Source organism: Priapulus caudatus, unplaced genomic scaffold (assembly GCF_000485595.1).
Source record: "Priapulus caudatus unplaced genomic scaffold, Priapulus_caudatus-5.0.1 Scaffold24, whole genome shotgun sequence".
In the NCBI taxonomy this organism is placed as follows: domain Eukaryota; kingdom Metazoa; phylum Priapulida; class Priapulimorpha; order Priapulimorphida; family Priapulidae; genus Priapulus; species Priapulus caudatus.
The window spans coordinates 147,138-158,626 of NW_014577085.1; the positions used below are offsets into that span (position 1 = coordinate 147,138).

Genomic DNA, 11,489 nt, shown 5'->3' on the forward strand with positions numbered 1-11,489 from the left:
ATACATATACTACTGCGTTGCACACAGAGCACTCGGTCGTTATAGCGAATATTCAGCGCGACCACAAGCCGAACTGGAACCAGCAAAAACGACAGCTGCGCGAACGCGTGATTGAATGCGTGCGTGTGCGTGTGCGGTAGCTTCTACTTTTAAATCTCATTCCCTTATTCACGTGTAAACGCTGCTCTCGGCGGAGTTATGCTATCGACGGGAGCGCATGTCCTTTCAGACGCTGTGCATCCCATCGGCTAAGTTTCTGCGCAGTCGAAAACTTCCACCGAGTAAGTCAACAAGAACGGCACAATGCGTGCACGGCAGATGGCCCGCAGCCGAGATCAGAAAACTCGAGGGCTTAACTCACGCCAGGTAGAAGTAACCAGTCCAAGTCACCAGCGATCCTTTCTTTTGCTAATCTGGCTATCTCTGATCATCAAAAATGCACGACTAGAACCTCTGGCCACGTTAATCTGGTCAGACGATATGCAAAAGCAGTCAGCGTACAGAACGCGAAATGTTCCAAGAAAGGTGGTGGGAGGGACGCGACAAGAGATAAAAGCTAAGGTAACTGTCCCCACGGGGAGCCATGTAAATGGACAGTCATTAGTGGACATCCACGGTCCAGCGGGCGGATTACACCGTACACAAATGCGCACGCCGGCCGGTAACTTTATGGCCGCAGGTTTGCTTGACCACTGCCCAGTTATATTAATAGCACAGGCCATTTGCCCACTTTCGCTACAATTGCAGGGACGACGGTGTCAAATGCAGGTGCGGCGAATGGGTTATAACACGTGTAAATAACTGCCGAGATTGAACAGTTTGATTACGGCCACTGTTCTCACTGCCTCGCAAATGGAATGCGGTTTACACTAAAACTCCTACTGCCAACTTCTTTCACTGCCAGAGAATTCAGTTCAGCTCCTAATGTGGCCCACATTTTAGGGATATGTTTAACACAGACTTCAGTAAGCAACTACGGATTAGGTATGCGCCTAATCCGAACCTCCTCAAAAGCTCTGCATGTACGCTCATTATGATATTAACTAAGTAATTTGCACCTGTGGTACCCACGTAGTTCTCAGACTAATTTGCAACCAAATGTCCAAAGCTAGGCTAGTAACACGGCCCTTCAGTCCTATACGCAACAGCGCTAGTCACTAACTAAGAAGCGAATGCCTTCATTACTCTGTTCATTAGTTTAATTACGCTACACAACATACATTTTTTATCCACAAGTCGGTAAAAAATCGGCGTAGCATGCCTAATGACTCATTTCATTGTCCGCAGATAGCTTGCGAAGGGAGAGAGCTATTTGTTGAACGAGTGAACTGGCAACCGGGGTGATGAACCGTCTCCATTCTTTATTATCGGTACTGAATTGTTGCACCAACGTTTAAACATCACGATTTTTTCGCAAATTGATAAAGGATCCCTCATTTAATGCGGAGGTGAATCTGAATTCTTCGGCTTTATGCGTGTTTAGAATGAGCATCCAATTATTTATTCACACTCCGTGCCTTTCGGTTAATGATCTTCAAGCGCTGAATACATAACAAAGCGCGTGCATTGTGCCCTCCAATCTAACACACAACAATTCAAAAAATTAAGCGACATCGCTTCTCCGCATGCACATGCATTTCTTCGATTCAGATTTCCTCGGGCTCTAGCAGAAGCGCACAAACTTGAAGAGGAGACGGCGAAAAGATGTTATCAGCCCGCATGCCTGCTGCAGCACACAGGCCCTTATCTCCAGCTACACACCTGAGTATTCAATGCGCACTGCGACATTGGTGTGCAACGGCACAGCACAAACGAAACGTAGGTGTGGTGCAGTACACATGCTAAGCAGCACAAGAACAACGCTGCGACACACCGAGTGCATGTCCGACACGGAGCAAACATATAGCACGGGGAGGTGTACGTAGCAACACAAACAGTGTGCAACACACACAGTGCTCTGTTTATTGGTCGTCATAGCCATGTAACAGCATGATGCAATGATGGCAGGTTTCATAAAATACGGTTAGTCAATCCGGGGAGTCATCGCTGAGTCACGCGACAGCGAACATCGAACAGACGGCAAAGGGGATTCGCAACTACGTGCAGGTAATGAGGCAGCTCCGTAATCAACGCTCGCCGATGTCACCGGCGTACCTGCGTGCGCGTCGCCTGTTTACCCCGTATGCTTACTACCTGCGAGCGGTGTACCGTGCGCTTATTTAGCGCTAACAAACCGCTCGATCGTCACGCGCAACCTGCGGAATTACGCATGCGCGCAGATGACAACCTACTCTTTCAATATTGTGAGAGAATGCCAACGGTTATTAAAATCACTCTATTCAAAACGCGAGGGCGTACTGTCGATGTAATCGCAAAATGCAAGAATTAAAAAAAAAACTTGGGAAGGTCTGGGAGCAGGTGAGTACTACAGGTGAGGTGACCGGCAAACTAATACAATCTGCACATCATGAGTAAGGTAATGTCTTGGTAATATGCTTCCCACCACCATCTGCACACCGATTCGCGCACCCATTGTCTCCCCTGCTCCGACGTGGAAACCAGCACGAACGGTTACCATGGCAACGCGACAGCAAACGCACTACACCTCTCCGAGCCCCGAATGATTTTCCTTTCGTTCTTTCTCGTTGAATACGCGAGCGGATTCGCGATATTCCGTACCTCATCTAATGACGTGCGAGCAGCAAGGTTCAGCAGCAGAGCACAATCTGAGGCCATGCGCCGCGCCCCACGTTTCACATCGATCTCTACGCTCTACACCACCCCTAAACAGCACCCGACAATGACGCCTGTCCACATGACAATACATATAAATGCGCGCATATCTCTCAGTTATCGGTGTGATACACCCCGATGCCACGCATCTGCACGCACCGCCGAGTGTGATCACAGATTATCCTGGGAACTTTATACCGATATTACCAGATTTAGTAATTTAGTTTGGAGATAGTTTGTTAGAAAAATTGTATTCAGGTCTCTGAGTGCATCCGTGAAGCGTAAGAGAACTTTACATCGCATATAGGTAAAGCCAGTCAATAATAAAATAAAGGCAAACTTTACAATTTTCGATAGCACATATATATATATAAAGCATTTAACACATAAATAAAATAAACAGTTAGACTGTCTATCCTCCAATCCCACAGACTACGTTTGAATTATTTAGCATCCGCACATGTAAACCAACAAAGCATATTTATGCACGAACAAAATGTTTACGTATCGGTTAAATCTGCGACGCGCACTCTGCTGTGCAAGACGCACACGCATTAGCAACGCGTGATAACAATGTTACACTCAGTCGTTGTATGCACAGAGGAACGTCTGTCACGCACTCGACGCTTCAACAACGGACTGATACTCGCACACAGCATGTACAGATCTGTACAAAATAGCTGACTAAACAGATTCACGTTGACAAGTACTGCCGACGATCATTACGGGTGATTACGGGGGTGGCCCTGCTACGAACATGATCATAAGAGCCTTATTATTCGCAGTACTTCCGATGACATCGTTCAATACGACTTAAAAAAGACGACGAATCAGAACATCGGCGAGCGCTACGCATGCGCACAATCCCACGCGAAATTTTTCTCGCGTGAGTCACTCCGTGGGTGAGCAGGGGAGGCGGGGGACTCGTTACAGGTGAGCTGCGGCTTTAATTCCACATCCTCGAGCTTACACGTACTCTGTATCCACGCACCTGTAAAACAGAGCGGACCGGGCCGCGGTTATAATGCTCATGACATCGCCCGCAAAATTATATTGCTGCGCGTATACACACGCAGCAACTGTCACGAGCGCGATTCCCCTCGCCACGAACCGGTTTCTAATTTCTAACGTGCTATCATTAAACGCACTCTCGGAAAGACGTAATTAACTCGCTTCCTCGTTAAAAAACCCCTCACCCCTTTTAAAATTTAAAGAGAGATGAGGATTTGCGAGAAACCAGACCGCAATAATTATCACGTTGTTGCGTGCGCACGCTATGCAACAGACACAGATTTTAACAATTTGCCAATCGCTACATTTAGAAGCTCATTAGACAGATACACAAAAGAAAGAACCGCAATGGATTAAACTTTCTTTCGAATTAAATCCGGATAATCAAGACACCCGGGGCCCCTCCCTGTAAAGAAGGATATGTGCCGTTGCTCCTTCGAGTGATTACGTGCGACAGAACGTCTTACGTATTTAGATTTCAGCTATCGGATTGTCACGTCTAGTATAGGTGCTGCGCGCCCCCGCGCCGTACCCCCCCCCCCCCTCCCCCGACCAGTCTTCAGCCACGCCCCCCCCCCCCCCCCCCCCCCCCCCCCACCCCCCCCCCCCCCCCACTCCCCCCCCCCCCCCCCACGCACACGTATTCACGCACGCACGCACACACAGACACACGCACGCACACACACACCGTATGAGACGGTGATGCTTACATTCTAGCCTCACGAAGGCGTTCACTCACCTGCAATACTGATTTTCTTAGTTATGTGGCCTCGAGCCTGAATACTCGCCCGTGGCGGCATAGTTATGGTAGTTGGCAGCTTGATTAGAGGATGGTTCTTGCCAAGTGTCTCTCAAATCTACACGGGTCTGTATAATTACATGGCGCAGGCATCAAGGTGGACAACCACGAATTACATAGATGCGCATGCGGCTAAGATTTGCAGTCCATTTTATAGCCCGTCAGTACCTAAGTTAGTAACTAAGACGCCAAACAACCAAGACCTCTTAAGATACATATCAGTCATGACGTACAGCGATAGGAATGGCGCGACATAGAAAATCTCCCGTGTAAAAGGAAGCATTAGTAAGTAACATCCTGATTCATATCGCTTTTTCATACTTTTGCGTTTACATCACTGAGTAACCTACAATCACAAGTAACATGATATGGTCAATTATTGTGTTGTTATGTACTGAACCAACCCTATGACGACTAGTAGCGACCAAACACGTGGGAAGCATATTGTAAATGATGTAATAACATTCAGTGTCTGATGTGACAACAACATCAATCATAATAAAAATACCCAACGTACATGTTGTCGAATTTCAACTGAACCGATGTACTTCTGAAACTGGAATCGCTAAACAATAACGATGACTAACCTACTGAAGCATAATAAATATATACAATAGTGCAGTCTGGTCCTCGCTCAAAAGTAGGGCGTTCAGTTAGTAAAACTAATAACATCTTAAAATAAAGTATAAACACACATGAAACTTTCAACTTTATAAACGAGGACGTATTTAGGTAATGCGAGCACATGGGTATAAATTATAATCCGTTTTAATGATTACTGCATATAAAGAAACGTTACAAATATAACACACTAGATGGCCTAAATTGACTCCTGTAAGTGCTCACTACTTTATAATAGTAGCTATCTCGTAAACCTATATATGTAGCACGTCCGAGTTCGTAGTCTTCAGACTGCTATCTCTGCTATTCGTAACACACTTATATTACCAGTACACACAAGTATGCTACAGACTCTAAATGTACCGGCACCCGTCTAAATACGCATGACGTATACCTATTTTTAATCTCTTTCTTTGTCAGACTTTCGCAACACCAATCCTTTCTCGGCCCACTCGAGAATATAGCATTAAATATTTGAGGAACTCACGAGAGAAAACAGCCCACGGACATTTTTTATTTTCAGCCATCCTTATAAACTATTTCTAACAGGTGAAGTGTTGCCACTGGCTATAATTGGATAGGCTAAAAGGCAAGCGTGCCCGTGCATGATGTAGGCACATTGCAGCAGTTTGCACAGCTCTCCTCGGTAATCACTGAGCCTTCCCACTTCTAACAACTTCAGCACACACAGTGCTCACAAGTCTAACGTAGACACCTACAGGTACACCTAATGTACGCCTTCTATAGTACATATAATCAAGAGCTAATAAATACCTATTGTATTTATTTATTTTGTTTTTATAGTATTGGTATTTATTAGCTATTGATATATAATATATAAACACGCGCATACATTGTCATATGTATATATATGTAACCAGTCATAATCTTAGATGGCATTTTCGGGACACATAAAAATTTGAATTATACATATATATCAGGAGCTAATAATGACAAATTTGTCATTATTAGCTCCTGATATATATATATATATATATATATATATATTATATATATATATATATATATATATGAATACCTACCAGGGTGCACTATAAAATTACTAAACATAACCACAACACGTCGCCATTGCCATACGGCACTAAAACCACCGACACCAAGTGGTAAAACATATTTTATAACATAATTTGAGGTAAGAATCTTGTAAGCAAAGGAACGAGTTCAACCTACTGTACAATTGTATGGGCGTGATTTGGACACGAGCAACGAGGTGAATGGCACAAACTCTGGCCAAGCAGAAAAATTGGCCAGCCCACGAAACTACAGACCACAATGGCCCGCCATTTTAGCAACACAGGCAGCTACATGCACGTCACATCATATAATTCTCAACATATCAACAAGCAATACAGGGAGAAATACGTGCATATATCAATGTGCACGAGTCGTTTTACATTTTTTTTACCAAATATTTATTCCATATTTATAATACGATCATCGGCACACAAATGTATTTGTGGGGTGTAAGAATTTAGTTTTGAAGTAATCAATATGGCATAAAATCGCAAGGTTTGGATCTATTGGACCAAATTGCAGTGTAGTCACAGTAAAGAGTTATATTGTCGGGTGCATCTGGAGCAGTATGACCACGTGTACGCCCATCTTTATAGCTGAGGTTATATTGCAAGATATAGTAACCGGACCTGGCCCTGGACCTAATGTTTTGCTAAATATCTGTTCACGAAACACCAAAGTGTTAGGTTCCATATACTATACCTTCTCCATACGATCCCAATTAAAAAATAACAAAATAAACTGTTTATAATTTAAGCTGCTTGACAATCTATTACTTGCACATAATTGTATTCACTACAGTCGAGTTGTAATAAAATATGTCTGCTAGCTGCGATACAATATGTGCGACTCACCCAGACAGACAACAAACATAAACATGCATCCACCTGCACGCATTTAATCAAATACAGGTATAAACTGAGGTTGCTATGGCAACCGCACCACGACCAGCCAGACTGAAGCATCTTCTTGCTCTCACAGAGAGGTTAAATGCGGCGGGGAGGGGGTGAGGTAAAACGCCATCATAAATGTACTTTACAGCCCCCCAATATGCATTTACGGGGTGTAAAATTAGATGGTGCGGGCACAGAGAGGCATAAAATAGCCTAGCCTGTTTTCAACTGCGACCTTTCAGGCAGATAAAACTTGTTTGAAAATGGGAAACACCCAAGGTGTAATATACATCATATGTTTACGCAAAACTAAAATATTTTAAATTAGGAATCTCAATTACAATCACACGGCAAACAAGTAATCGAACCAATAATGTGGATACAAGGTGAGGGACGTAAAATATATGTACTACTAACGAGTAATCCCAAATATTACATGTATGCGATAAGAAACAGAGAGGGGACAGGCATTGTTATACACAGTACAGAGTTACCAAGCATGCACGCGTCAAAAAGCTGTGTTTTGCCAGTCAATAAGTGATCAAAAGAGTGCATTGTTCGTTATCTCTCGGATCAAAGCAGTTTTGATATACACGCGCTTCTTATCCCTAGATACACGATTCAGATTCAAACACAATGCACACGCACGCAAATGTACACATCAGCGTACGGCAGCCTGGTCAGCCGCGTTTGACTTGGCAACTAACACCCGGCCGCGATTTTAGATCAAATCCCTTCAATGAGCCGACTTTACCCGAGCTTATTAACACCAGGCGTGAGATTCTAGAGGAAAATCTATAAGTGACTGACTATCACTGGTACAGAACCTGCGCGGAAGCACAGGTGTTAAAGGCTCACAATGCGCATCCAAACGCTAATTTCTCCAGTACTAGACTAGCAAATACTTCGTGTCATGCATAATCACACTACCTTGACTACACTATCATGACACGAAGTATTTGCTAGTCTAGTACTGGAGAAATTAGCGTTTGGATGCGCATTGTGAGCCTTTAAAAGACGGCTTACGCCTCCACAGTGTCTACGAAAATGGCAGGTCACAGCAAGCGCGTGTCTGTACGCGCTCGAAACACGAGTATTTGGTGGTGATACACGCGCGTAACCCGAGCCACATGTAGATCAGAGTAAACATTCTGTGACGTGGGTCATTTAGGGCTCAGGGGGCACTAACTGTAAACCGTAAGAGCCAGTCTACAGCCTCCCTATTGAGCTCTAACGGATAAACTAACAGTGGATGCAACCAGAACCCTCCAAACTAAATCCACTGATAAACCACTAACGAGACTGACCACAGATGGACACGCCAAACACATTGGTCCACTTACTTGGCTACGCAACCACCCTGGCTAAGGATTCCCCTGGGAGACTGCAAGATACATCTACCGACTCAACAAATAGACAATCGCATACATTCTACTCCTGATTCTATCAAATACGTATGGTTGAAGCGCGGGGTGGCCACCACGCCACCCGACAAGCGGGCCATCGCTTCCTAGTTCCCAACATCTGGTAGCCGACGTCTCGGGTTGCGATTCGGATGCATCGTAAAATGGCGGAGGAAAGTAAAATTTCGAGGACATACTTGTGAGTGTTCCGACCCTGATTTATGTACTTGTAAACCGTGCCGACCGCACGTTTATTGCACACTCACGATCGCGGCGCATCGTGCTTTTTACACTATATATATATATATATACAGATTTATTTATTTATATTTACTTATTTATCATCAAAGCGTCGGTTGCGTAACAATGTCAGCATCATGGGGAGAATGCGGGTGGGTTAAGATCGGCGCATGCACCCGCCGTGAGACGCGCGGCCGCTGACAGCGTCTCCGCATGATGGGTTAACGATCGCAGAGAAATTTAAATCCCAACAATCAGCCACAGTGTTCGAAAGCCGGCTAAACATCAACCGACATCCTCCGCTGGCGTCTTAAAGGTGATAAAAACTTGCGCTTCTGCCGAGCGCCTTCAGGCTGGGGTGGGGGCACTCGTCTCGAAACTGGATAAGGGGTGCCTCAAGGACCTTGAAAACCTGACCCTATCGCAAACCGCCCTAAAATACACCCTGTCCCAATATAATGCACTAAAAAGTATACCCTGTTGCAATATTGCACATTTCGGTTATGTCCTGTCCTGTCAATATAGGCAGATATTGGTCCAATATCGGCCTGGTGATATTGGCCAAATATTGGTCCTCCCCCCTCCGAGACGCCACTAGGGTCTCGGTGCAGAAGTATCTATAAGTATAAGCAAGAGTCGGCAAGTCCGCCAATCAAAATGGCAAGATCACGTTTCCAGCGAATTCATGGTAATCACTGAGGTATGACTCGTGAGGGGTACATGCTATTCTCGACATACATACATACATAAAAACATGTTTAAATACCAGGTGCCTGCCTGCTGGCACAGGAGGAATTTCACTACCTATTTTCTTCTACGCACGTGCATAAAGTTGTGCTAAGTACAGCATGCTTTCTATAACATGGATTATATTCTCACTTTTACTCGCCTTCCCTTATCACCTTTACAGACAACAGTGGTGAAGGTGCCTATACAAAACAATAGCACTGGTAGACGAACCAGTCCTGGCGGAATCTGAACAAGCCTTGAAACAAATAAGTTACACACATCTCCCGGAACAAGAAGAAATTGCTAAGCAAATGCGGTCCCCTGCGTTGCACAGACAGGTTGCTGTTAGAGACAAACGGATACCCGACTTTTGCAGACATGTAGGAATCAAGTCAGATTCTATGTGCTACCATGAACACAGGATCGAGTGGACGAAAACATGTTTGTTTTTTTATGCACTACTGATAAAACAATAAAGACACAGTTATAGATTGCACAATGATATCTTGAGTATATTTAATCATACGGTGAATTGAACAAATCTTTGGCTGAAAATTTTATTCAGCCAAGCTTAAATATGGGAATCTGTATCAGATAATACTTAGTTAGTAGCATGACTGTGGTGTTATTCATAAACATAACTTAGATTATGTTAGACTAACTATGAAAGTATATACAACAAGTCAGATATAGCAGCCATAACCATGGCATGATATAATATTAATATTAATAAGCACTACATAAAACTCAAGAGGCTATAATAATTAGCTGGCGATAATAATTGGCTTACCTGTTGATAGAAGCGTGGTCAGTATCGTGCCAAGCACCAATGTCTTATTCATGGCTCTAGTCTTGTGTACAGCGATACCGAGTAGAAGGAAGTCGTTGGCAGAGGGTCTGCCTCCCGTTTTTCTTCACTAACGCAGCGCACGTTGGTATACAGAGATGTTACTCATTCGCAAGTGTAAATCACACGACAGATTATCAGCTGTTCAAAAGTCGTTCGTTCAACTGTTCTAAACTAGTCGTAGATTTTGGCTGCGTGGACTACTCTTGATCGACGATCACGAACAGCTGTAGATGAACACAAGCTACACCTAAATTTAGAGTCCGAGAAAAACGAGGCACACGGAACGCACGAACGCTACGCTGCCAATAACGAACAATGCTACACTACACACCTCGCGTAGCTAGCTAGTTCAACTTGGCGCTCGCTTGGTTCGCCACCTAACGCACTCCTGTCTCCTGCGCAAGAAATGTAGTTCCTCGAATATAGTCATTCTTTGCGCCATTTTTATTGCTAATTTGAGCTAATTAACGGAAACAGCTGAAATACCGAATAAAATTGTTGTGAATGCTACTTTAACAATCTTATTAGTATCAATAATGCGTACGGTGTATTAATGTGCATTAAATGCATTTGCACCTGGCGTACTTATACACAGGTAATATTGGAAATAGTACCGATTCATCGGGTCATGCCATTTCAAATAAGGGGTAGTGGTGCCAGGTCGCATACGAATGTAAAAACTTGAATCGGCCAAAGCGTGTGCGGGTGTGTGTGTGTGTGTGTGTGTGTGTGTGTGTGTGTGTGCGTGCGTGCGTGCGTGCGTGCGTGCGTGGTGTAGTGTGTCCGCTGTGTGTGCGCGCGCGCTGTATTGTTTTGTTTTGTTTGTTTCGTGTTGTGTGTGCTGTGTGTGTGTGTGTGTGTGTGTGTGTGTGTTGTGTGTGTGTGTTTCTTTGTTTGTCTTGTGTGCCGTGCGTGCGTGCGCGTGTGTGTGTGTTGTGTATCTGTGCGTGCGTGCGTGCGTGCGAAGCGTGCGTGCGTGCGTGCGTGCGTGCGTGCGCGTGTGTGTGTTTGTGTGTGTGTGTGTGGTGCGTGCGTGCGTTCCGAGGTGCGTGCGTGCGTGCGTGCGGTGTGTAGTGTGTGTGTGTGTGTGTGTGTGTTGTGTGTGCGTTTCTTAGTTTCGTTGTGTGCGTGCGTGCGCGCGTGCTGTGTCTTTGTTTGTGTGTGTGTGCGTGCGT

The 11,489-nt window shown here is 44.7% G+C and overlaps 1 protein-coding gene across 2 annotated transcripts in view; it reads right to left on the bottom strand.

Moving 5' to 3' along the window:
* The window catches only part of LOC106813696 (hemicentin-2-like), a 63,770-nt gene extending 53,107 nt beyond the window's left edge, over positions 1–10,663 (bottom strand). Inside the window, exon 1 of one of the 2 annotated variants that reach the window (XM_014817914.1) lies at positions 10,255–10,663. In XM_014817914.1, coding sequence (XP_014673400.1) covers positions 10,255–10,306 — 52 coding nt within the window. In that variant the 5' untranslated portion in view covers positions 10,307–10,663. The remainder of the gene's footprint in view (positions 1–10,254) is intronic. The other variant, XM_014817907.1, reaches the window with a different exon arrangement.
* Between the last annotated feature and the right edge of the window lie 826 nt (positions 10,664–11,489).